Consider the following 27,998-nt stretch of genomic DNA (forward strand, 5'->3'; position numbering starts at 1 on the left):
TCTCAAGATGGGGTTTCTCTGTGTAGCCCTGGCTGACCTGGAACTCACTCTGTAGACCATACTGGCTTCAAATTCACAGAGCTCTGCCTCCTGAATGCTGTGATTAAAGGCATGTGTCACCATGCTGGGCTAAAGCCTTTTTTTTTTTTTTTGGAAACTGGCTTATATAGGAGTCTAGCTGAGATATCCACTACTGTGGACTGAACAGCTACTGGATTCTTAGACTTTCTGTTGGTAGACCGCCATTGTTGGACTAGCTGAACTACAGCTTGTAAGTCAATCTAATAAATTCCCTTTATGCATACATATTAGGGATAGATAGATAGATAGATAGATAGATAGATACATTCATTCATACCTCCCTAAAAAACAAAGCATTTCATCTTTAAAGGGCAATATTCATATAAAAAGGTTTATTGCAAGGGGTAACATTCCCTCTTCTCTCACTGATTCAGACAGGACAGGCACCCTGAGTTAGTGTCATGACTACTCTAATACCCACTCACTCTGCTCTCTCTTGTCTACTAACACCCTCCTGTTTAGTCTTCTATCTTCCCATGTACCAACTGTTGGTGAGATCAGACTTGGGCCCAATGGAAGAGCCCCTGGCCAGCAGACTATCTCCATCCCCATCACAGTGAGGTTGGCGATGGGGACGAGCATCAGTATGAGTTACTTTCGAATGCTGTGATAAAACCACCACTTATAGAAGAAAGCTTACTTGGGCTTACAGTTTCAGAGTGTTAGAGTCCATGATGGCAGAGCAGAGGCAGTGGGCGACAGGCATGACGGCTGGAGCAGCAAGCCGAGGATGTATGGTTTAAATCATAAACACGAAGCAGAGCGCAAATCAGAAATGGCCGGAGTCTCTGAAACTCTCAAAGCCCATCTCCAGTGACACACTTGCTCCAACATGGCCACACCTTCTAACGCTCTCCAACACCACCAGCAGCTGAGGTCCAAGAAGTTAAATGACTATGACAAGCCAGGCAGTGGTGGCACATGCCTCTAATCCCAGCACTTGGGAGGCAGAGGCAGGTGGATTTCTGAGTTCGAGGCCAGCCTGGTGTACAGAGTGAGTTCCAGGACAGCCAGGGCTACACAGAGAAACCCTGTCTCGAAAATCCAAAAAAAAAAAAAAAATGACTATGACAATTACTATCTCATTCAAACCACCACAGCATCTTCAACTCTTCCTATGGGTCCTTAGTTCCTTCAGTGAACTCTCTCAGGGAGTCAGACAGTCTACAGACTGAGGAAGCACCGGGGCAAATCTAAGAAGCTGAGGGGTTGGGGACTTAGCACTGTTGGCAAGCATAACTCCTTGAATTCGTTCTCTGTCCCCAGCACCAGAAAATGAAGGAGGAGGTGATATAAATACATACATACATACATACATACATACATACATACATACATACGGAAAGTAAAATAGGCCAGGGTGGAAGGCTGGATACAATCATTCAGCAGGCACCAACTTGTTTCAGGCTGTGGTGGAAAACGTAGTGCCTTCGTGGCTGTGAGACATGTTTTGTCTGTCTTCGCAAAGTACAACATGAACTGTCTCGCAGGCAAGTCAGGGGCACAGTTTACTTGGTTCAGGCCAAGATTTGTCATGAAAGCTGTGTGCATTCAGCTAAAACCTTGGGAGATTAACCCGATTTTAAACTCCATTTACAAAAAGGTCAGAAACAGCTCGGCTTTCTATCTTCACTCTGAAATAAAATTCTTTCTGCTCCTCGAAATCAGTGTTAGCAAATCTGTTATGAGTGAGAGCATCAGGGGTCAGTGTTCAATAAAATTAGATTTCTCAGGAAATCCTTGGCCTGAGCCTTTCAACTTCCAAGAGACTGTCCCTTATGACCGAAAGGGGCAGGAAGTTGAGGAGTCAATCTATTCACCTGCATCCCGCAGACCAAACGCTTCCCCAGTTCCCACAGAAGGAAAGCTGAACCTCGGAAGAGGACTTGTGTCACACTTGCAGTCCTGAGACCCCACTCACGACACCTCCCTGTTGCTCTTCACATCTCTGCAGCATTCAGCAATGCCAAAGGCACTGCTCCCCAAAGGCGAGAAGAGGGATCTGCTCCTTTCCCACCAACAGAAAAAAAAAAAAAATCAGCTCGTGTTTGCTCTAGATAAAGTAACAGGGAGACTCCACCCTCGTCTACAGAAAGCTGAAGAAAACCAGGAGAAGTACAGACGTGGTGTAAGCCCGGGATGGTGTGACTGTGGACAGAGACGATCAGCCTTTCTGGTCCGTGAATGGAGGAAGCCATGGAGCCAGGGAAGTAGGTCAGGTTGGGGTATGTGTGGGTTTTTTCAACTTGACAGAAGCTTGTATAATGGATGAGTTCATAACTTTTCAATTGCTGTGATAAAACACCATGACCAGAGCAACTTACAGAAGGGTTCATTTGGGGTTTCGTTTCAGAGGGTTGGTACCCACAATGGCAGGGACAGCAGGCAGTAGATGCTGGAGTCGGAAGCAAAGAACTTACATCTCAAACCACAAACAGGAGAGAGCAAACTAGCCATGTCACATAGCTTTTGAGACCTCACAGTTCACCCCTGCCATGACACACTTTCTCCACCAAGGACACACCTCCTAAAGAGGTCCCCCAACACCACCACCAACTGCAGACCACATATTCAAATGCCCAAGAGGATGGGGGACAATTCATTCAAACCACACTTGGTTAGAGGGAACCTCAGCTGAGAAAATGCCTATAGGCAAATCTGTGGGCCATTTTCTTGATTCAGGATTGATGTGGGAAGGATCCATTATGAATGCTGTCACACATAGGCAGGTGGTACTTACTGAATTGTATGTTGAAGCCGGGCGGTGGTGGCGCACGCCTTTAATCCCAGCACTTGGGAGGCAGACGCAGGCGGATTTCTGAGTTTGAGGCCAGCCTGGTCTACAGAGTGAGTTCCAGGACAGCCAGGACTACACAGAGAAACCCTGTCTCGAAAAAAAGAAAGAAAGAAAGAAAGAAAGAAAGAAAGAAAGAAAGAAAGAAAGAAAGAGATAGATAGAGAGAGAGAGAGAGAGAGAGAAAGAAAGAGAGAAAGAAAGAGAGAAAGAAAGGTTGAGAAAGCCACGAGGAGCAGGACAGTAAGCAGCATTACTCCATGGCTTCTGCTTCGGTTCTCACCTCCAGGTTACTGTCCTGACTTTCCTTCGTGAAGTTTGGTATTTTACCAAAGTAATAGAAAGCAAACTAGAACGGGGTAGGTTCTATAGGCCTAGCCCTTCCTTCTGTCTTCTAGCAAGCCCTGCCTCCTGCCCCTCTCCAATCACTGGATTCCTGTCTAAAAGGGTGGTATACCCAAGTGGTATGGTGTATAACACAGAAATGTAGGGGAACCGTTTCCAATGCCCTACTTTGTATGTAGTTACAAGAACAACAATGTTGACACAGCCAAAGAATTTGTTCTTCTATACATCTCAATGAAGACTCTCTGTAACTCTTTATGACAGGTATTATCACTGGCTTGACTTCCTCCACCTTCCACCATTCTTTCCCAGAAGGCAAAAAGATAAAAGTCTAAGGAAGGTCAAGATAAAAGCATTCCACACAACAATGTGTAATAATATCTACTTGCATGTTGTGGTTCCTAAGACCTGGGCAGCATGGATCCGCCCCCCTGCTTTTGTCTCACTTGGCTTTGTTCAAGCTGCTCAACTCTATGGTATTTTCTCATCCTTAAGCTCCAAGCCTGACAGAACCCACGCTGCCAAGGCCTTGAGTATTTACTTCACAGGGATTGAGAATGGCTGGAAGACCTTAGCCATGGCTTGATGAATTGGTAAAGGGCTCCCCAGGCAGCACTGTAGACAGCCAGGATGGAATCCAGACTATAGAGCAGAATCATCCTGGGTAGGACTCGACCCATCTGCTGCGATTAATTCCAATTAGGAAAGTGACTCCAACGGGATAAGAAACATCAACATAGGAAGCTGATGCTTAGATCAGAAGGGAAACAAGACAAAACAAACAGAACCTTGACCGAACTGCTCCTGATGACAAACTTCATTAGGGAGAAAGAATGTTTTTTTTTGTCCAGCTGGAGATAAAACTGGGTGGATGATAGTTCTTGTCTATCACGTACAAGACACTGGGCGCATGGGTGCACACACAGAGAGCTCCCTCCTGCTTCTTTCTACTCAGGATGTAGCACCCAGACTTAAGGTGCTTTGGATTCCGCCAACATCTAATCTCCATATACATAAACACACACATAATGTACACACAGCTACACACAGGTTGCATATATACACGCATGTGCCTGAGAAACACCAAAACTCTCACCAACATTAGAGCTGAACCAGAGGCTGAGGTGGCATAATGAACAAACTTAGAGGCAGCCCACAGTCACGTGTAGGACCCACCTGGAGCTGGAGCTGCTAATCTAATGTAATCATGAAAAGTTAGGGTTAGGACTCGGGGCCTCTGAGCCCTTGCTCCTGGGTCAGAAACCCGGGCAGGCCTCATTGCCTGCCTCAACCCACCTAGCATGTCTCAGTCTTCAACAAGATGTCTTTCCCAAGGAGCCTTTCAGGACTGAGAAAAGGGGCAACCCTGCCACCCCTGGGGCTGTGAGCATGTGTTACAGTTAGTGCCAACTGCAAGTTCTGTCAGCTCCTGTTACCAGCACTCCTCTTGACATCCACTTTCCTATAAAAAGGCGGACACTGGGAACAGGGCAGCTGCTCCGATTAGCACAACTGGACTCCCCCTTGCTGTTCTGGCTGCCTTGAGCAAAAAGATTGATTTTTGTCCTCGAAACTATAATCAAAAAAAATCTGATTAAAACACAAATAACAGCTCACTCTTGCAACTCTCTCCCCAGACCTCTGCAGACAAACACAGAAGTCGGAGCTGGATAGGCCCTTCATCCTCCACCATCAGACAGGCCCTTCATCCTCCACCCCCAGCTCCTTCCCCAGGGACACTGATGCCCTGCTGGGGCCGTGACGGTATCCCAGTTTACCTTGTCAAAGTCACTTTCACCAGATAGACTTCCTGTAATGAACACTGGGCACAAGTTCCCTTGTTCTCTTTTCTTTAACACCTCCCTCATCACCAGGCTTTTGTAAATGATAGTTGGCTGTGGTTAAGTCAGTTTATTGGTTTGCTATAAGATTCTACCAGTAAAATGTCTCATCTTGATAGACTGTATAAAATGTATTCACAGTGACTAACACAGAAGGGACTTCAAGAATTCTGGTTCTGGCCCTGCCCCTTTCATCTGCTGTTATCCAGTTAAGCCACCCTACAAATTGAATGATCACTTTCTCCTTTAATAGGAAAATCATTTATTAAACACCAGTGGGGTTTCATACAAACAGTATACACAAAACACTATGAGAAGCTTATATAGCTTGGTCAGTCTTACAGCTCCTGAGAAGGCCCGAGACACCCTGCTGAGGCTGTGGCTGAAGTTGCTGGATTCCAAACTGTCACAGGTCTCAGAAACCACAGGAAGTAGTATTCGTGAGGTAGGGGTGAGGGGTGAACACACGAAGAGCACTGGGGTTCTAGGCTAGAGCCTAGGAGTTAACTGGTACCCATGGTGAGAACACTTAACCAAACGATGGGGCCCTAGCTGGATGCAATTTTATCCACATTAGTCATCGCTCCAGAGGGCCAGGCAGTGCTGTTTCTAGAACCTTCCATACTCAAACCTGCAAAGGCTCAAGGCCCTTAAGAACAAAGTATTTGCATAAACCCTACACACGCCCACCAGTGGCCACAGTAGCTCTAGTTTACTTCATGCCTAACAGATAAACTGTAAAGTGATAGCTATACTGTGTTATTTAAAGAATGGCAAGAAACATGTATGTGGTCACTACACACCCAATTTTGTTTTCAAATATTTTCCATCCACAATTTGAAAGCTAATTAGCAATAGCTGACCTTTCAGATGATGGCTCTTTAAAGCAACAAAGCTGGGAACTTTAGTATAATTCCCCATAATTCCCATGTTAGTTTGTGTCTTCACTGCATAACCTTCAACCACCATGTTCTCAAGCAGAGGAACCTACAGGCGCCATTTTCGCTTTAGCCCCAAGAGGGTCAAAGAAACGGAGGCCCGCGCTGTCCAATGACTTTATTGCAGGAGGGGAGTCAGGACGAGGTGGATGAACATTCAGGGCGGCAGAGGAAACTTTCACAGGCACAGCGCGTGGCACTGAAGTTCAGCAAGTACTGAGAATCCACACTCTCATGATTCTTCATGGTTCAGTTCTTCAGAGTACTTCTCATTCAGAGTCCTAGAGACCAAAAAGAAGGGTTTTTTTTTTTTTTTTTTTTTTTTACGGCTACCAGCCACCTTCAGGTCTCCCAGCTGAGGTATCCAGTGAGCCTATCGTCCAGCTTCCTCTGGAGCATCAGAAAGCCTCCTTCTCATCGCAGCGCCATGCTCCCTGCTCCTGGTCCTCTTCTCTGAGTACTGGAAGGAGAGGAGAGAAGAGATGACAGGTCACAGCAGCCCTGGATCAGCTAAGCACTACAATGTACTCACAGACACTTTCACTCAGGGAACCTGACATCAGAGGCAGAGATCCTGAGGAACATGTGGCACTTGCTTGTTCAACAGACTTGTAAACAGCTGCATCAAGCTCCTCCCAAAGAAGTCAGGGGATGTTTGGACAGATTCATTCTGTCTCTGTCACCAGCAGCCCCTCTGTCTAATCACCTGGTCACTACCTTGAGAGAAGCCTGTTCAGCTGCTGGGCGGCTCTGTTGTCACACTTCAGCTCCACCTACAGCGTATCTACGTGTGCGCACACACCCACACACATCATTTCTACAGAAGTTCCAACCTATGGAGGGATGGTAGCACGAGAGCCTCTGGAGCCACTCCAGAGGAGAAGAACAGAGGAGCTGGAAGGTGGTGGCACACGCCTCTAATCCCAGCACTTGGGAGGCAGAGGCAGGTGAATCTGACTTAGAGGCCAGCTTGATCTACAGAGCAAGTTCCAGGACAGCCAGGGCTACACAGAGAACCCGTCTTGAAAAAAAAAAACAAGCCACCAAAAGAATCAAACCAAAACAAACAAACAAACAAAAGAACAGGAAATTAAAAAAGAGCAGAGCAGACATGGGAATAGAGGAATCAGACAGAGCAGTCATAGGCTGCAGAAATGAAGCAACATTAAACATAGGGGAGGTGTACTGGCTAGTTTATGTCAACTTGACACAAGCTGGAGTTATCAGAGAGAGAGGAGTGTCAATTGAGAAAATCTCTATAAGATCAGCTGCAGACAAGCCTGTAAAAGATTTTCTTAATTAGTGATTAGTGGGGGAGCCAGCCCATTATGGGTGGTGCCATCCCTGGGCTGGTGGCCTTGGGTTCTATAAGAAATTGGGCTGGCCCGGTGGTGGTGGCACACGCCTTTAATCCCAGCACTTGGGAGGCAGAGGCAGGCAGATTTCTGAGTTCCAGGCCAGCCTGGTCTACAGAGTGGGTTCCAGGACAGCCAGGGCTACACAGAGAAACCCTGTCTCGAAAAACAAAAACAAAAACAAAAACCAAAACCAAAAAAAAAAAAAAAAAGAAATTAGGCTGAGTGAGCCAGCAAGTGGCACTTCTCCATGGCCTCTGTATCAGAGCCTGCCTCCAGGTTCCTGCTTGACTTCAGTTCCTGTCCTGACTTCTTTCATTGATGAACTGTGATGTGGAAGTGTAAGCCTAATAAATAAACCCTTTCCTCCCCAAGTTATTCTGGTCATGGTGTTTCATCACAGTGATAGTGACCCTGACTAAGACAGAAGGAAAGAGGAAATCTTATGAAAATAAATACAGACAAGAAGTTTCTATGGCATCCAACTGAAGAGTCAATCAACAACACCCAGGACCAGCTGAGAAGAGGTCACATGAAGTTTTAGTCATTGAAACAATGGCAAAATTACTGAACTACAGAGGGACAGTAAATCTAAACATAGGCAAAAAGCTGTAAAACTGCAGGTGTCAGACAGAAGAGCACAGGGTTTGTTTTCTCCTAGCCCGTCACACAGCACTAGCTTTAGTGGCCACACAAACCAGCCCCTGAACATGAAGGAAAAACAGTTCAAGAGTCGTCTTTAAACCCTAACATACGTATTTGTTATCACAAAGACAATCACCCTGGATACGACCCTGGGTGTGGCAGCACATGCCTTTAACCCAGTACTCAAGGAGCTGAGGCTGGAGAATTGAGGGTTTAAAAATCAGACAGGGCTATTTTAAAATGCATCATGTTAAAATTTACTCTTGTAGCCGGGGCAGTGGTGGCTCACGTCTTTAATCCCAGCACTTGGGAGGCAGAGGCAGGTGGATTTCTGAGTTCGAGGCCAGCCTGGTCTACAGAGTGAGTTCCAGGACAGCCAGGGCTACACAGAGAAACCCTGTCTCGAAAAACCAAAAAAAAAAATTACTCTTGTATAGAGTTATTCAAATAATAACTGAAACTAATGGGGAGGGGGTGTGGAGAGGCATTTCAAATACACACACACATCCAATTCAAATTGGAAAATGGACCTTTTAGTTCATATATAATATTAATATTATGTTAATATATAATATATATGCACATATACATGTAATCATTACTTACTTTAAAAGGTTCCGGATATAAAGAAACTGATGTGGAACACAGTAAAGTTTAAAGTAAATGTGCTTGGTTAGTAGCCCCTGGAAAGAGACAACGCCTGGCACTGCAGCTCCTGACCCACGTCTGGGTCCAGGGTGCAGCCTACACCAGTGTCACGTGATCACAGCAGCTCCCCGTGGCTGTCCACAGCACACAGACTCTGAGTCCATCTAATATGGAACGAGTGAGTCTAAGTTAGCCTCCTCACATCACTTAAGGAGACTGAGCCTCAAAAACTCTTGGTCACCTAAAAAGCGTTTAATCAATGTCACCAAAGAGTCTCCTTGATGCCAGAGGCTAGATTTCTTGAGTATTTTTCAATGAAAGCGAAGATACTCTCTCCCCTCGTGTACATGGAAGAAAGAGGACGACATTCTAAAGCTGCTCCCACAGCCAGCTCAGTCCTCTTGGTGTTAAAGAGAATGTCGGACACGGAAAATTGACTTGCTGTTAGACTTAAAGTATAGGAAATCTAGTCATGACAACAGGATGGATATTGGGAAAAGCTCTGCTGCCCAGCTCCAGTCTTACCTCGTTCCTCAAGCACTTCCTCATTTCCCGATCAAGGTCGTTGCAGTGACCAAAGAACTTCAGAATGTTGTGCTAAGGGAAGAGAAGTGGGAAGCAGTTCATCTATCTCCCAACGTCTCTGAAACACAGACCGTAAAACGATGCTGCCGTGGAGAGGTCGTCTACTGGGTAGCTCTGTGAGTAATTGAGTTAAACAAGATTCCTGAGGCCTACCCCATCCTTAAAAAATGTTTGCAGGACAGAAACCAGACAAATCTGAACCATGAGATGACTTGATGGGTCATCCTGTAATTCGTGTAAGGTCAAAGACTCACGTTACACTTCCGGTACCCACATCAAAGTCAGGCAGCCCGGGAAGAGGGGACAGGAAGATCCCAGGGCCCACTGATCAGCCCAGCCAGCTGAATCCATGAGCTCCGCGGTCAGTGAGAGCCTTTGTCTCAAAACAAGACTGCACTGATTGAAAAAGATATCAAGCATTGACCTCTGGCCTGCCTGCCTGCCTGCCTACAAACGCACGCACGCACGCACGCACGCACGCGCATACACATTTTTCTTAATTTAAAAACACAAAATAGCCTCCTAACCCATTAAAACCTTACATAGTAAAAGGGTAGAGTAGTTTAATCACAGGGAAGGAGGGATGACTCAGCAGTTAAGAGCACTTGCTACTCTTCTAGGACCCAAGTTCAGTTCTTAGCATCCCCCATACAACAACCTGTAATTCCATCTCCAGGGGAATCTGTTGAGAGCCTTCGGTGCCGCTTCTAGGAATTTGGCATTTGCCACTGGGCCGGGACAAGGAAGTAGGCTCAGATAAGACTATTAGAAACAGTGACCATGGGGCTTTGTTTACTGCTTTACGTATTATCTTGTGTGATCTTTTGCTTACTACTTTGCTTGAATACTTTGTCTTTGATCTAAGAACTGACCATGGGTTTTGGATGTACCTAGGATGATATAAAAGCAGACTGTGAAAAAATAAAGTTGCTTCAGCCTCAATACGGGCTGGAGTCATGTTATAATTTTGTCTGACTTTTTTTAATCCTCACTCCCTCCCTTAAGACCTGGTTGACTGACTGAGCTGGTTTGGTTAGGAATCCAATGCCTCTGGCCTCCAACGGTAACCATACACGCATGCTCTGACAGAAAAACACATACGAATACTTTAAAAAGACATAAAGTTTAGTCACCTAAAACCATACATTTCCTTAAGAACCACACCGTGCCCATCCCTATTAGAGGGAAGTGGCAGAAGTGCGGGCCCGGTGACACGAGCAAAGACTTCTTCACTAGTAAACACTGGTCCATAAAAGGTATTTAGAGGTTGAAGAAATGACTGTGGTTAAGAGTGCTTGCTGCTCTTGTAGGGGACCAAACTTACACTGGGCACAATTCTAGTTTCAGAGTACCCCTTGCACTCTTCTGGACTGTGGGCACCTGCACTCATGCATGCCTGCATGCACACACCTCCGTGTGTGTGTGTGTGTGTGTGTGTGTGTGTGTGATTTAAAAGACCTTTTGAAAAACTTATTTTATAATATGCTTGTTGCCAAAGTCACTGTCTCGCCGTGCCTCTATCTCAAATGTCATCAAAACATATAAAAATATACAGTATCAGTTGACTACCTATACAGGTCACATAATAAGACACTAGCTTGTAAGAAAATTCTGTGTTGGGCTGGAGCGATGACTCAGTGGTTACAGGGACCACTGTTCTTATAGAGGACCTGAGTTCTATTCCCAGCACCCACGTGGCAGCTAACGAGCTGTAACTCGTTTCAGGGGATATGACAACCTTGTAAAATGTAAAGAAAAAAATGCTCACGTTCAAAGTCGGCTTCATTGGAAAAGCAAAACTAAAAATTCTCATCTATGTTTCAAACCCTGTTGTTGCCAAAACTATGGCTGCTGCTGGGCAGATGCAGAGGTTGGCTCTAAGGACCCAGCTTCAGTAAAGTCAGGAGAGCTTGCACGTCACAAGGTTAAGGTGGACCGGGCAGCACAGTGATCTGCTGGAAACGCTGAACCCGTCCGTGGCTGTAATAAGCAGGTTTCCCTCTTCCTAATTATGGTTTTCACGGGAACCAGACAACACAAATTAGTAAGTGACACCTTGTGATATTTCCCTTTTCTCCTTCAGGGCCACTGTAGAAGCACTTCTCAGGTCCACGCTGAATAAACGGTCTGAGTTTGTTTCAATAAACACTTCAAATAGTCCAGGATTTCCTCTTTGTCACCTACTGGCCTTTTCAGAACAAGCACTTCCTGTGATTTCCCTAATGATTTCTGTGACGGCAAACAAACAGGGACAAGGCATGTTCACCCTTTCCAAAAAAATAGAAGACGGTACTTCAGAAATCACAGCACAGTACTCAGTGCCTACAGCACCTGACCCCCCCAAAAATATATATATAATACACACATATAATATATATATGTATATATATGTATATATACACACACACACACATCTCCACCTAACATGTGTACATGTGTGACTATGATCTTGTATGAACATGTGTGGAGACCAGAGGTTGATGTTGGTGTTTTCTTCCATCTCTCCCTGCCTTATTTTTTGAGTCAGGGTCTCTCCTGAACCTGGAGATTTCCAATTGGGCCACACTGGCTGACTAGCAAGCACCAGGGATCCCCCTGTCCGTGCTGCGCCTCTCTGGGCCAACCACAGGCCCACACTGCTGTGCCAGCTCTTACACAGGGGCTTGCGTCAGAACTCAGCCCCCAAACATGCAGTTAGCACTTACCAATGGAGCAGCGTCCAACTGCCCCGTGTACACATATATCCTTAAAACCTAAGATAAAGCTAACGTATGTCCTTTCACCTCCACACCAGCTAAGCCCAAACGAGAGCGACACCTTATGGCATGGGAGAGTGAAGCCCAGACACCCAGGCGAACTGGGACAAAGCACCTTGGGCTGAAGTTCTAGAAGTACTAGATGCCTATTATGAGTTGGTATCTGAGCACCTTTTACACAGAGAACTGTGTGTCAGCACTGGGGTGCCAGCAGTGAACAAAGTGACCATGGCTCTGCTTTCACCGCAGAGCGAGGACAAAACACACCATTTCCATATGACAGTACTATAGTCCATGGACACCCTGGGGGGCCCAAGAATCTGCCATTGGGAGATGCTCAAGGGCGGTCCTGGTTAAAATCAGTGAGTCGTGAAACAAAACAAAAAAGCATGAGTGTGGGGAAGGAATCAGCCAGGAGAGATGACAGGGGATGGAGGCGAGAAGAGGAGGGATGATGGAGGGGTTGGTGAGGAGGGAGGAGAGATGACAGAGGATGGAGATGAGAGGAGGGATGATGGAGGAATCAGTGAGGAGGGATGACAGGAAGGATGACAGAAGGATGAAGGAGATGAGAGCATGAAGAGAATAAACAGAAAGCTCTGTACACATGCATGAAACTGTCAAAGAACTTAATACAAATAGAGACAGAACTCTGATAAAAATTTAAATATATGAAAACGCTTTTCCAATAACTTCATAATCAGTTCTGCCCACTCTCACCCTCCCACAAGAGTGACAGCAGACGTCTCCAAAGGCTGCTGAGAAGTGGGGCAGAAGAAATTAAAGACTAGTTTCTGCCTCTGACAAGTAGAAGTCACTAAGAGAGAAAGGGGAGATGGTTTCAGAAGAGTCTGAAACAGTCTAAGTCTGTCTGGACAACATGAGTTTGTTTGTGGAACAGCTAAGTCCATGGAGCTGATAGAAAGCAGCGAGAAACAGAATTCAGAGAAAAAGTCTGAGCTGGAGATTTCAGTTGCTGAAATGAAAGAGAATTTCTCAGGAGGTATAGCCGAGAGACAGACTTGTAGAAGAGGTTAAGACAGCCAAACAGACTGAGGGAGATTGGTCAAGAGTAAGGAAAACCAGGTTAAAGAATCAAGGTTGAATGCAGCAAATGCTGGCTGGAGATGCCCAGAGCTTAAACATGCACTTGGCCATGACCTGGTTGCCAGTGACCTTGCTGGGTACAGAAGACTGACAGAGGAGAAAGCAAACACTCTTTCAAGTCTGCTCTGAGGCTGGAGATTACTGCAATTATGTGCATTTGTGTTCCCAGGATGGGAAAGATGTAAGTCTTTTAAAATGTTAATAGGAAGATACCCCCACCCTCAAAAAAGGGGACAACACACAGATAAGAGAATGCCCAGTAAAGCCTCCTCTCAGTGACTTTCTTTCTGGTAGCAAAGGAATGGGAGCTCCTGTTTCCATGATGCTCTCCTCGGTTTTTCTTACTTTCTACAATAATGTAGCCAGGCAGTGGTGGCGCATGCCTTTAATCCCAGCACTTGGGAGCCAGAGGCAGGCAGATTTCAGAGTTCGAGGCCAGCCTGGTGTACAGAGTGAGTTTCAGGACAGCCAGGGCTACACAGAGAAACCCTGTCTCGAAAAACCAAAAAAAGATACAATAATGTGTATTACTTAAATATTGCCTTTATAAACCAGAAAAAAACGCTCATCTCTGGGGCACACAGAATACATGGGAGGCACTTCTCCAATGGCTGACCTGCACCACTGCCAGAACTGCCAGAGCCGTGATCTACCACAGCAAGGCCACCCTTAGCCTGTGTTCAACTTCACTTTGGTCACCCTTCCCTCTGGTGTGGCTAGATGACTCATCTGGAATAAAGTTATAATTCTGGTTTTACTCACGACACACTTCTGAGTCCAGGGATTAAAAGTGTGGGGCATAACACCCAGCTAAAGGTGTAGCTTTAAGACCTGGGTTGGTCCTGAGCTCCTGGTCTTCCTGACTCTGCCTCTTGAGCATGTCCTACCTGAGTGAGGCCTGAGTTACCACTAGCTTCTCTACACAGCACACTGAAAGACACCTGGAGCCCAAAGCTGAAACAGCCTGGGCAACAAAACCTGTATTAGATTATAATATGCCAGTATGCAGAGTCCACACTGAGAGCAGTAAATCAGTAAGACAGGTCTATAACCCAGACTTTAAAAATTAAGTAACTACATAGATACTGCACTATCAAGGAGAACTTAATTCGCTAGTCTTTAAATGTGCACGGTGACTTCCTGTCAAAGAACTATGGAAAGGAGCGAAGGGACACTAAGACAGACTCTAGACCAGTGACCCGTGGCCAGACTTTCCTCACATGCAGGCTACACCCATGGGTTCTTACACTGTGTGGCTTTTTTTTTTTTTGACATTTAACCCCTGACCCACCAGACTACATCCATAGGATTAGTATAAAGAAAAGATCTAATTTTAACTTTTCTGAGTGACTATGTAATTGTTCTAGTGTCAGCCATTAAAACTCCATTTGAGCCGGGCGGTGGTGGTGCACGCCTTTAATCCCAGCACTTGGGAGGCAGAGGCAGGTGGATTTCTGAGTTCGAGGCTAGCCTGGTCTACAGAGTGAGTTCCAGGATAGCCAGGGCTCCACAGAGAAACCCTGTGTCGAAAAACCAAAAAAAAAAAAAAAAAAAACCACCTCCATTTGAAATCCTTGGGAAAGAACTGGTCTTCCAATGAGCAAGAACACACGAGCAAACCACAGACGGTAAAAGGTCTATGATATTTGAGAGGAGGTAAATCAAGGCGGGCCTTGTGTTTACCTCTTTCTACTCCACCTGACAGGGAGCTGAGGGGTACAGCTCTGGGGGGGTTGGCTTTGACAGCTAAGGATACCACACGGGACTGCCACACCTGATGGTCTCGGGGCTGCAGTAACTACAGAGAGCTATAGAGCCAAAGGCTGAAAAGCAGCTAAGAGTCCACGGAGTTCTTACAAGCCAAAACAGGCACGTTACTCAACACTCACGCAGCAGAGAACCTAGGACCAAGATTAATTAAGCTACTCCAGACAGCCCTTAAAATTCTCAACATGCCTACCCAGCAGGTGATTTCAATCAGTAAATTAACTTACCTATGAGGATGGTGTGTGTGTGTGTGTGTGTGTGTGTGTGTGTGTGTGTGTAAACCCAAGTGGTCAGCACCAAATGAAAAACACTTAGTAAGAATATTTTTTCAAGTGACAGGCTAATTCTAAAACATCTGAGGAACTAAAAAGGTTCTAGAATAGCCAAAACCATGGTTGGTTGAGCTGGGCATAGTGGTGCATGCCTCTAATCCCAGCATTAGGAGGCAGAGGGGGGCAGATCTGTGAGTTCAAGGCCGGCCAGGGCTACAGTGTGAGACCCTATCTCCAAACAGAAAGGACACAGTTGGAGTATGGGTTTGAGCCAACACAAGGCTGTGATGTATCCATGGCTGTGTGGTACCAGGACAGACACATGGCTAAGGAGCTAACGCAGTGCAGTAACATAAAGTGCTTGCCTCAGAAACCTGAGGTTTGGTGCCCTAAAACCTCACAAGGAGCTGAGTCTGTAATCCCAGGATTACTAGGGAAATTAGGAGGCAGAGACAAAACGGGCCAGAAGCTCTCTCACCCAGCACAGTGGCAGAAATCAGAGAGATCCTGTCTCAAAACAAGGTGGGAGGAACAAACCAAATCCTTCAAGTTATCATCTGCCTCTACACACACACACACACACACACACACACACACACACACACACACCACGGCATTTGTACCCACATACACATGTACATACATACACACATACATACACACATGAATGAATGAATGAATGAATGAATGAATGAATGAATGAATGAAATACTCTTTTTAGAAGTTGAGGTTGGGTTTTTAATTTATTGTGAGAAGAATCTCATGTGGCTCAGGCTGGTCTTGAACTTACTATGTTGCTAAGGATCATTGAGCATCTGATCCTCCTGCCTCTACTTCCTCTAAATCAGTGGTTCTCAACCCCCTTGGGGGTAGAATATCAGATATCTTACATATCAGATACTTACATTACAATTCATAACAGTAGCAAATTAACAGTTATGATAGCAACAAAGATAGTTTTATAGTTGGGGGGTCACAACAGCAGGAGGAAGTGTATTAAAGGTCACAGCATTAGGAAGGCTGAGACCCACTGCTCTAGATGCTGTGATTATAGACATGCAGTACTGGGTACTGAACTCAGAGACTGGCAACTGAGCTCCAATCCACATCCACAACCCCCTGAAAAGCTGAAAAGGAGAAACAATTTTTAAGCCGGGCGGTGGTGGCGCACGCCTTTAATCCCAGCACTCGGGAGGCAGAGGCAGGCGGATTTCTGAGTTCGAGGCCAGCCTGGTCTACAGAGTGAGTTCCAGGACAGCCAGGGCTGCACAGAGAAACCCTGTCTCGAAAAAAAAAAAAAAAATTGGGGGGCTGGAGAGATGGCTCAGTGGTTAAGAGCACCGACTGCTCTTCCAAAGGTCCTGAGTTCAATTCCCAGCAACCACATGGTGGCTCACAACCATCTGTAATGGGATCTGATGACCTCTTCTGGTGTGTCTGAAGACAGCAACAGTGTACTCATATACATAAAATAAATAAATAAATATTTAAAAACAAAAAAAGAAAGAAACAATTTTTAAAATAGAGAAACATTAAATTTAATAAAGAGTGGGCAGGCTGAAGAGCCAGGAACACATACCTACCTACTCTCGTAGAGTCAGGTGATTTCTGAAGATAGACTGGAGGATGGAGAGGCAAGACAGTCTCTTCAACAAATGGTGTTAGGACAATTAAGTATCTATCAGCAAAATAATGAACTTCAAAAATCACACCTTATATCACACATGAAACTTAACTTTATCCACCAGAGATCTACATACAAAAGCAAAACCGTATGATTCTAGTTAAAAGAAAGAAAGAAGGAAAGAAGGAAGGAAGGAAGGAAAGAAGGAAGGAAGGAAGGAAGACAGGAATATCTTTTCTTTGTGACTACAGGAAACAAAGATCCTTAGAACAGTAAAAAAAAAAGAAAAAAAACAGACAAACCATAAAAGAAAAAGATAAACATGACCTTAACAAATTGCAAGTTTCTCTTTGAAATATAGCTTTAAGAAATAGAGGGCTGGAGAGATGGCTCAGTGGTTAAGAGCACTGGCTGCTCTTCTAAAGGATCTGGGTTCAATTCCCAGCACCCACATGGCAGCTCACAACTGTCTGTGACTCCAGTTCCAGGACTTCTGACACTGTCACAATGACACACATGAATGCAAAACAGCAATGCACAAAAAATACAAAGAAAATTTAAAATGTTTAAGAAGGAAAGGAGAGGGGAAAAGGCAGGGAGAGAGAAAGAAGGGGGGGGGGGTAGGTAGTACAAGCTTTTAATTCCAGCACTAGGGAGGTAGAGGCAGGTGAATCTGAGTTCACGGCCAGCCAGAGCTACATGGTAAGACTCTGTTCAAAAAGAAAAGACTGACAATACTCTAGAATCAAAGAAAGTAACACTCTTATCAGACTTATAACACTCTTATCAGACTTATATGCCGTATCACTTAAAAAAAAATTCAGGCAACTAAATTTTTTCAATATAAGGGAAAGACTGTATAAATGCCCAAAGTGCACATGAAAAAAAAATCTTACAATTATTACTCATCAGAGAAACATATTCTGAAAACCAAAAGGAGACATTACTAAATCCTCATGAACACTAAAGCCAAGATTAAAACCCTTATAGCAAGTGCTGGTGCGACCACTACACAGCATACAATGGAAAAGTGTCTGGCAGTTCTTCCAGACATCGCACAATCTGGTCATTCCATTCCTATGCATTCATCCAAGATAAATAAAAAGAAGTCCACACAACTGCTTGTAAACAAATGTTCACAGCAGCTTTACTCAAACTCCGAAAGAGCCAAATGTCTCCCAGTATGGAAATAAGCTGTAGACATTCACACAACCCACCACACTCAGAAACAGGAGCCTCTGAGCCACTGACACAGGAAAAGCAGATAGCAGCCTCACACAGAGGATGCAGATGAGGATACTTACAGCGTATTCCGGTGCAGCAAAGCGTGTCAACATGAATCAAAAGGAAGTGGTGACCACCCGGGTGGGCCGGGTGTGAGGACACTGCACACTCGGCAGGGACACTCATGAGAGGGACACTGTGCACTGACTGTGATGTGGAGGCATGGGTACTGGTCCAACTCATTCAACTGGACACTTAGACTTATACATTTATTGTTTATGGATGTACTGATGATATTAATTTTTAAAGCTTATGTTTTGGTTCTAGAATTTGAGATGTTACCCTTACTGTGTGAAATCTTTTAGAAATGAACAGAACCAAATGCTTAAAATGATTTGAGTCTGTAACAGAGTAGGGCTAAATGTTAATATGCAAATAACATGTAACACAGAATAACTTAAAAATTAAGTTTTGTACGTCACCTGCACACAGGCATGGATCTCAAAGCACAGCTTTCCAGAGTTGGTTCTCCCCTTCTACCATGTGCGTTCTGGGGGTCAAATGTGGCTCTTCAGGCTTGGCAGCAGGTGCTGCTACCTACTGAGCCACCCTGCCAGCTCAACAAAGACTATTTGAAAGCAAGGACTAAAACTCCTAACCCTTAATTCATTAAGGAAGAGAGTGCACATGAAAAGTCAGTACCTCGGGTTTAATGCTCTACCTAAAGACCCTCAGCAACAAGACAGAGCTGGCACTCTCTCAAGTGTCACACTCCCTTCTGCCCTTGTCTGCAGCTTAGCATACAGCATGGAAATGTCCTGTACAAAGCCAACACAATTGGTTCCTTTTTAAAACAAGACTTTACGGTTTTCCTTTAAAATCTCTGAAGTAGTATTTCACTTACATCAACTGACTCATTTTCCAGTTAGGTACAGGGTGTGCAAAAGCACCTAATTCTTTGTTTCTTTTTCTGAGACAGGTTTCTCTGTGTAGTGCTGGCTGTCTTGGAATTCAGTCTGTAGACCAGGCTGGCCTGGACACCAGAGATCCCAGCCTTCCCAAGTGCTGGGATGAAAGGCGTGAGTCACCATGACCCTGCATAAGAGCACATATTCTTGATACACACACACACACACACACACACACACACACACACATTGAGTGAACTGTCAACCCAAAGTGTGTTGTCACCAACAGCATTATGTGACCCATAAAATATGTCTTCCTTATTATCATACTTTGGTGCTAGTCTTATTCACCCGAGTGGCAGTCACTGTTGCTAAGGGTGATGCAGCTACAGTTTATAGCATCATGAGGGAAACAGAAGCACAAAGTTTAAAAAAAAAAATCACTAATGCTTCGCAAAACTGTAAAAGTGAACCAAACGTGCAACATCTACAAAACACGTTAACTTGATTTGCAGCAGTCCCCGAGTGGCTCATTCTCTACTTCCCGTTGCACCGAGACTTAAGTAAGCCCATTGAATCTGGCCATCAAATCCGCAGCTGCTTAACACACACATCCTTAAAAGTGACTACCAAGGGGCAACCTGGAAGGATGCCACGAGATCACTGTCGCGGCGTCCTTCGCTGGGACACGTGAGGACACGCACTGCAGCTTCCGCGCAGGACCGCCGACTCTCCACCTCACCGGTCTTAAAGAACGTGGAACCGCACACAGCAAGCCTCCAGCAGCTCACTCACACCTGTTGCCCGTACCCTGCCACTGTCCCTTTGCACGGACAGACAACAGGTCTCCTTAGTCCTGTACCTAAGTTTCACTTCTGTCTTAATGGTCGCTCTTCTGAATTCTTACATTTTTGTGACATTCCTTAAGCAAGTTAATCAAGGTGTTGCATTCTTCGGTGTGCAAGTGTGGAGACAGGTCAGGATGCATCTTGGGGAGGACGCGTCGGTGCAGACCTGCGGACACAAGAGTGCATTGAGTAAACAAGAACACACTTGTAATTTCAAGAGACAGCAATGGCCTTTATCAGAAGAAAGTGCTAGGTATGAACCAGCCATGATGGAAACAGCCAGCACCTACCTGGATTTAGAGAGGAAGAGCAGTCAGGCTGGAAGGAGCTCTTGCCTATGTCAACAGCCGGACTTTAAGGTCTTTTCAGACTCCTGGGGCTGGTTACTACTCATTTTATTCAAGTAAAAGATTACCAATTATGAGAATTGGCCTATTAGTTCTTTTAAATTGTGTATTCCTCTAAGAGAGGTATAAAGGGCCATAAGACAGTCTCACATTAGTGTGAATTAATGCAGGCTGCTTTCCTATCTGGCTCAGACACTTAGCTAATCAAGAAGTGAGACAATAAGCAGTTTTCAAATTCAAACAGATCTGTGCACAAAAGTAATTACTGTACTGAAAACAGAAATCCAAGCTCCCAGGATTAGTTTAAGGGGTCAACTACAAAATAGAAAATTAACGACCAAGGTTAAGAAAATAATTATTTTAAAGTGTCTGTTATAGTGCTACTCTATTTTTTAATCTACATTGTCCAATTCAGAAAGATGACCAAAAGAACCACTTCATTGTTTACTTCTTAAAAGCTCCCAAAAAAGAAACCATAAGAACGACATCAGACCTATTACGAAAGCTACTGTTGCCAGGCATAGTGGCACACGCCTTTAACCCCAACACTTGGGAGGCAGAGGAGGCTGGATCTCTGAATTTGCAACTAGCCTGGTCTACAAAGCAAATTCCAGGAAAGCAAGGACTACACGAGAAACCCTGACTTTTTCAAACAACCAAACAAACAAACAAAAAGAAAGCTGAGGCGGGTGGGGAGGGAGGATGCTGAGAGATGGCTCAGTAGGAAGAGGTAAGAGCTTGCTGTCCTTACAGAACTGGAGTCCGTTCCCAGCACCCACATCAGGCAGCTCCCAACCCCAGAACTGCAGCTCCAGGGAATCCAACACCCTCTTCTGTCCTCTAAGGGCACCTGCATATACATGGTGCTCATAAACACACACAGGCGCACACAGACAGACACACACACACACACACACACACACACACACACACACACACACGTCTTGCCTTTCCTTTTCTTTCCTTTTCTGAGACAGGGTTTCTCTATGTAATCAGCCCTGGCTGTTCTGGACTTGACCAGGCTGTCCTCTAACTGGCAGACACCACTTGCCCCTGCCTCCCAAGTGCTGGGATTAAAGGTGTGCGCCCTCTGTCAGGCTTCAAAGTAAAAGACAATACAAGTATTGGAGGGGCTGCAAAGAAACTGGGAGACTAGAAGCTGGTGCACCACTTGTGTCCTGTAAACCAGTGTGGCCACTGTGAGAGTACAGAGTCACGCAGCCACTCCAGCTACACCACAGGGGCCCATGCCTGCAACCTCAGCACTCAGGAGGCAGAGGCAGGAGGAACAAGCTGAAGACCAGTCTGACACAGTTCACAACAAGTCTGAGGAGAGCCTGGGCCACACAGCAGGACTGTCTCAAAATGGGAAAGATAAGAGCCAGCAGTTCACTCACCTGCTCTTACAGAGGTCCCAAGTTCAGTTCCCAGAACTCACATGGCAGCTCACAAGCATCCAACACTAGTTCCCTGGGTTCCAATGCCAGCATCTGTCCTCTGCGAGCACTGCACAAACCTTACACAGGGAAACCCCTCATACATAGAAAATAAATGGTTTTTAAGGGATAAATTAAAATAATTACTATATGACCTAGTAACTCTGCACTCAGAAACACCCCTCAAAGAAGCCGGCAGGGTCTTGAGGAGATACCAAGACACCCACATGTACGGCAGATTACTCCCAACAGCAAAACAAAAACCAAATGTCCAGCCAGAGAAACAGGCCAGCTCTCCCTCGGCCACAACACTGGACTACATTGAGCCTTACGAGGAAAGTCACTACCTGCTGTGACAGGGATGAGGTAGGGGATAGAATGCTGAAGAAAATCATCTCAAAACAAAACAAAACACCACAGTGACGATGGCACTGCCTGAAATCCTTCATCCACATGCAAACATAAAGCAGGAGCTGCTAAGGTGGGGACATGGGATCTGTGGGAGGGACAGTTCCTTTTCACACACACAGAAAGGTGCCATGGAAGACGGCAGTGGCCACTGTACAACATTCACCTGTTCAATACCGTGCCTGGAAATGGATAAGACGGCACATTCTACGTTAAGTGCCTGGAAATGGGTAAGACAGCACACTCTACGTTAAGTGTATTTCACTATAATGAGGGGAGGGAAAGAAAAAAATAATAAAAAACAAAAAGCATGAAATTTCTTTGGGCAAAGAGTTCTTAGATAAATCAAAGGATCATCCATAAAATAAAATTTTGATTATCTCGCCAAAATTAAAATCTTTTGCACTTTAGAGAACACAGTTAAGAAAATGAAAAGCCCAGGCTGGCAAGATGGCTCGGCAGATAAAAGCACCTGCTGCCAAGCCTGATGACCTGAGTTTTGATCCCCAGGACCTACACAGTGAGAGAACTCACTCTCAGAAGCCACACAAGCACCATAGTGCGCACGTGCCCACACACATGCACACACTGTAGGGAGCAGAGGAAGTCCCGGGTGAGTTAAGTTCCAGGTAATGTGTTTTATTGACACAGGCATATCAAGGACTCCATGCCCTCAGACCCAAGGAGAAAATAGCAAAGCCTTCCCCTCTGGTCTGTATGTGGACATTGCTAGTGTGTGAAGAAATGTCCACCACAGCTTTCTCCTCCACCCTACCTCCCCTACACAGACTGCCCCTACAGACATTAGCTAAACCTGTCTCCTGGAGCCAGCTGTCTCCTAACCTGCATGCACTAACCCACTGTCTTCCTTGATTCAGCTGGATGCAGTAATCCTACCTCCCGTCAACTCTCCACAATAAACAAGCTGAGCTCGGGAGGGTGCTGTTTTTCCAGTAAAGAACCCAGACTACCTGACCTAGCTTTCCTGTCTGTGTGTCTGTCTTTTCTTTATTCCCTCATCTCTCCAGTCAGGTCTGTCCCTGGAACTGCCCTGAATGTGGCAACATGCAAAAATAAAGAAATGTAATTTTACAACATTAAATCTTTATTTTTTTTCACTGGGGTGGTGTGATGCTTTGTAGAAACTTGGCCCAAGGAATGCACTTGTTGGAGTAGGTGTGTCACTGTGGGCATGGGCTTTAAGACCCTCATCCTAGCAGTCTTCATATGATGTGGAACTCTCAATTCCTCCAACACCATGCCTACCTGGATGCTGCCATGCTCCCACCTTGATGATAATGAACTGAACCTCTGAACCTGTAAGCCAGCCCCAATTAAAGGCTGTCCTTACAAGAGTTGCCTTGAGTTCGAGGCCAGCCTGGTCTACAGAGTGAGTTCCAGGACAGCCAGGACTACACAGAGAAACCCTGTGTCAAAAAAACCAAAAAAACAAACAAAAAACAGTTGCCTTGGTTAAGGTGTCTGTTTACAGCAATGAAACCCTAAGAAAGATGGTGATGGTGTGACAATGGCATCAGCTATAGCACACTTACAGTGTGACAGTGGCATCAGCTATAGCACACTTACAGCTGTAGTTTCAGGAGTCTGACAGCTCTGCACTGGTTGAAGAAAGGAGGTATGGGTGGAATCTGTAATTTCTGATCAGTTTCACTACGAACCTAAAACTACTCTAGAAACTACAATCTATTAAAACAAAGAAACCACAAAGAGATTTGTAGACTGTTATCTAAGAATATAAAAAGGCCTATGACGCCGGGCAGTGGTGAAGCACGCCTTTAATCCCAGCACTTGGGAGGCAGAGGCAGGCGGATTTCTGAGTTCAAGGCCAGCCTGGTCTACAGAGTGAGTTTCAGGACAACCAGGGCTACACAGAGAAATCCTGTCTTGAAAAACAAACAAACAAACAAACAAAAAACAAAACAAAAAACAAAAAGCCTATTACAATTCAGTAAAATGATCCAATTTGTAAGAGCCATTAGAGGGGCAAAAAGACCTGAAGAAATACTTCTACGATATAAGAATAGTTAAGTTAACGAAGCCCACAAAAAGCTAACAACACAAGAGCTCGGGCTCTTCCAGGACCCCGGTTCAGTTCCCAGCATCCACATCCGGTGGCTCCCAACCACCTGGGAAGTCCAGCTCCAGATCTGATGTCTTCACTGGGCTCCACAGGCCCTACGTTCAGACATACACACAACAACACACAAATACACACATTTATATAAAATTAAAACCTCTAAGCTATTTTATAATGCAGTACTGGTTACCTCAAATATCGCTGAATGTTGTACTGAAAGCGCAAACAGAAAGGCTTGGTGGATGCTCACCATTAACGCATACACTCTGAAGCTCACTGGGCACACTGTTCTGCAGCACCCTAAGGTGACCCACCTTTGCATCAGAAGCCAGACAATACCAAGCTGGGTTGGGGAGGAGAAACCATCTCCTGTCCCACTGCAGGGGACATATGCAGATACCTAGACAAAGCAGGACACGTACCTATGCGGCTCAGCAGCTGCGTACCTGGGCATCTACTCCAGAAAGGAAAGCCTAACCTCACACTAAGACCTACGGAAACATATGCAGAAGCGTTATTCTCTTTATTACTACAATGTTTTTGAAATAGGGTCTTACCAGGCAGCCCTGGCTGGTCTGGAACTCACAATGAAGACCAGACTGGCCTTGATCTGAGATATCTGCAGGCCTCAGTCTCCAAAGACTGGGATTAAAGGCGTGTACCTCCACGCCTGGCGGAGAGCATTATTCTTCAGTGCTATGCCTGGGAATGTAAAGCCACCCAGTGTCAAATAACTAGGTAAACATATAGACAAATGTGGCCTAACTATATAATAGATACTCATTAGCTACAAGCTCTAATCCTGACGAAAAGCCGTATTCTGGAGGAAGGTGGACAGCAGAAACTACATATTGAGGCACTTTTTACAAAAGGTCACATTCGTGTTCACAGAAACAGAAATCATGCCACTAGCTGATTAGGAATAAAGGCGAAAAGAGGACTAATTTGTAAATGGACATAAACAAACTCCTGAAAGTGAATAAAATGTTCTAAAACTAGGTCTTGGTAATAGCGTCACAATCCTACAAATGTACTAAAATTGCTAAACTCACTTTAGTGGGCAAATTTGGTATACACATTACACTTCAGCTTTTTGTTATTTTAAAAAATCTGAGAAATATATATTTATTTCTGAAATATACAAACTGCCCACTTCCAATTCCAACAAATACCAAAGAAAGCCTAAATGAATAATTCCCAAGGACTAAAGCAAAACCACTACCTGAAGCTGCAATTTTAACCACTACCTTTTCAATTCAGAAACTACCAAACATAGACCCACACCACAGCTAGAGACCATAAATCAGCCTGTCCCACCCAGTTAGGTATTTGAAATGAAAAATGGAAACACAGCCAAGTTCAGATTTTGTTTGCTCTGCACTGACTACAGGTTATATTATTAATTATTATTATTTACTTTCTGTATGTGAGTCCTCTGTTTTCATGTACCCCAGAAGAAGAAATCAGATTCCATTACAGATGGTTGTGAGCCACCATGTGGGTGCTGGGAATTGAACTCAAGACCTGTGGAAGAGCAGTCAGTGCTCTTAACCACTGAGCCATCTCTCCAGCCTACAGGTTGTTTCAATGAAACGAATTATGTGCCTTAGAAGCACGAAGCTTGATATCATTCATCTACGTAAGTCATCAACCACTATTACAGTGGTAAGCACCAACTTCTACCATGTGCAATAATGTAACAGGTCGTAGAATGAAGTTAATTTTGGTTTCATCTCACTTGTATTTTCTGAAAATACAGATTTGCCACTTAGAAAATGACTTGAATGTTTCACTTCAAAAATGTACTTGTCAAAATATTTTTGTACATTTTGATCAAGCAGCCCTCAAATTTGTTCCTTTATAGGTCAAACACAAACTTAAGATGTTCTGAGCCATTTAATTAGCAAAGCAGACATATGGTCTCCAACTTCTGATGGCCCACCTTATAGTTTCTTGATTTCATTATCATAGAAAGATGAAATGCATTTAGGACCTGTTGTTCAAATCTTAAGCTTCTCATAAACTAGCGATGCAGGCCAGTGCTTTCTCGTGGTGCTGGGTAGTGGTAACAGGTCCTGGCTCGTGAGTCACACAATGTAGAGAAATGTACATGCTACAGTACACTGGATGGCTATTATTCTTTGAAGTGCTGTGTTTTCTGTTTCCACATTCTTTTCACATCTGGAAAAATGCATATCTATGTACCATAATATATGTAATATTTTATTTAGAAGAGGGTTTGTGTTAGAAGATTCTGCTCCACCCTAAACAGTCTGGGCATGGTGACATAAACCAGGGAAAGTTATGGTGTTCAGTCCACTAGACAGGGACAGGCAGACCCCGAGAAGGTGCTTATGGCCGGCCAGTCTAGCCGAAACAGCAAGCTAACACAGTTAAAAAGAAACTAGGTCTCAAATCCATAAGGCAGAGAGAGAGAGACAGAGAGAGACAGAGACAGACAGAGCGAGCATGAGGATTGACAGGACTGAGGTCAGCCCCCATCCCAAAATAGACATATACAAACACACCATACACTAATTTAGGCCAGCAAGTGCTGGCCTAAAACACACATGGCGGAAGGAGAAAATTAGCCCATTGAGCACCTCTGACTGACAGACTGACAGACTGACAGACACACACACACAAAATCACACCTCATCTGTCAACGTCATAAAAGATAACAGTCACATTGCTTTCTACTTTTGAATTCCACTAAACTGCTTCTCAAAAGAATAGGTTTCCTCTGCATCATTCTGGAACCATCTCTTACTAGTACCAGGTGGGCAGGTAAGCAGTCTGCTAAGACCAGGGGAATTTCAGAGAAAAAAAGAAAGCAGTCTGGACACAGGTGATAGAAGCTTGTCAGGGAGCAGTCTAGAAAGTGCAAACAGGGCCAGTCGGTGGTGACGCAAGCCTTTAATCCCAGCACTTGGGAGGCAGAGACAGGTGGATTTCTGAGTTCGAGGCCAGCCTGGTCTACAGAGTGAGTTCCAGGACAGCCAGGGCTACACAGAGAAACCCTGTCTCGAAAAACCAAAAAAAAAAAAAAAAAAAAGAAAGAAAAGTGCAAACAGTTAGTGTCCAATAGATGTCTGCTGAATGTTGACACTTAACACTGAAAATGGAGAGGCTTATTTTTACTTCGATCAACAAAATATCAAGGTCTGAATGTACAGGACAGAAAGGATGTGAAGAGAATCCCTTTGCCAGTGCCAAGTCGCATACGTTTAAAGTGGGTTTTGTTACTGACACATGGTCTCATGTATTCCAGCCTGGCTTCAAATTCCCCGGGTAGCTGAGAGTGACCTTGAACTCCTGATTCCTGCCTCCACTGAGGCACGAACCACCACACCCTCCTTGTTTGGGATTTTGTTTGGTTTCGCCAAGTTTTAACAGAGGCTTCTAATATTTCAATTCTACGTACATCCATTGTGAAAACATTCACAGTCGTCCTCGAAGCCTATATGACGGACCCTAAACATTACTTTCCTTGCCAAGTGTACCGAGGGAAAATCTTTACAGACATCAACATCAGCACCCAGTTAAATGACTTTTTCAGTAAAGCAACTTTGACAGCAGCTCCCTAGATAAGTAGCCATCCAGAAGAGTTAGCTCGCTGCGCCCTCAGTGCCACGCATCTTCAAAGTTTTACGTGCACTGGACGAGGCGCGCAATTGCCCAAGGTCGCAATGCCAGCGAGCGGCGGGCAGATCTCAGCAGTGTGACATCTCATGCTCGCGGCTCGCCGAGCGAGTGTTCCTAGCAAAGGTCTAAGGGCAGGGACATGGGGGCACCTAGCGCGGCGTGGGAAACTGAAGAGCCGCAGGCTCCGACGCGCCCGGAGGCTGAAGGAAACCCGACACTCACCGTCACTCAGCCCCAACAAGAAGCACTGAAAGAGAAGTCACGGACACGGAGCCCGCAGCTCCCCCCAGGAGTACGCTCCTGCCCCGACTCTCTGCGCATGCGCC

The 27,998-nt window shown here is 45.1% G+C and overlaps 1 protein-coding gene across 1 annotated transcript; it reads right to left on the reverse strand.

The window, feature by feature from the left end:
- Nucleotides 1-5,306: 5,306 nt before the first annotated feature.
- Nucleotides 5,307-27,997, reverse strand: Cmc2 (C-X9-C motif containing 2). Its single transcript, XM_028753185.1, has 4 exons — nt 27,895-27,997; nt 19,798-19,904; nt 9,173-9,244; nt 5,307-6,459 (listed from the first exon to the last, which is right to left on the reverse strand). The coding sequence occupies exons 2-4, from the start codon at nt 19,876-19,878 to the stop codon at nt 6,373-6,375; spliced, it is 240 nt and encodes a 79-aa protein (XP_028609018.1). The 5' UTR covers nt 19,879-19,904; nt 27,895-27,997; the 3' UTR covers nt 5,307-6,372.
- Between the last annotated feature and the right edge of the window lies 1 nt (nt 27,998).

This window comes from Grammomys surdaster, unplaced genomic scaffold, assembly GCF_004785775.1.
Source record: "Grammomys surdaster isolate TR1022 unplaced genomic scaffold, NIH_TR_1.0 128, whole genome shotgun sequence".
NCBI classification, from domain to species: Eukaryota; Metazoa; Chordata; class Mammalia; order Rodentia; family Muridae; genus Grammomys; species Grammomys surdaster.

Coding starts and splice junctions, on each gene's coding strand:
- Cmc2 (XM_028753185.1), bottom strand. CDS start 19,878: ATGCATCCTGACCTGTCTCCACACTTGCACACCGAAGAATGCAACACC. Junction 9,245..19,797: donor TTAAGGAATGTCACAAAAAT/GTAAGAATTCAG, acceptor CTCTTCCCTTAG/CACAACATTCTGAAGTTCTT. Junction 6,460..9,172: donor GGAAGTGCTTGAGGAACGAG/GTAAGACTGGAG, acceptor CTCTCCTTCCAG/TACTCAGAGAAGAGGACCAG.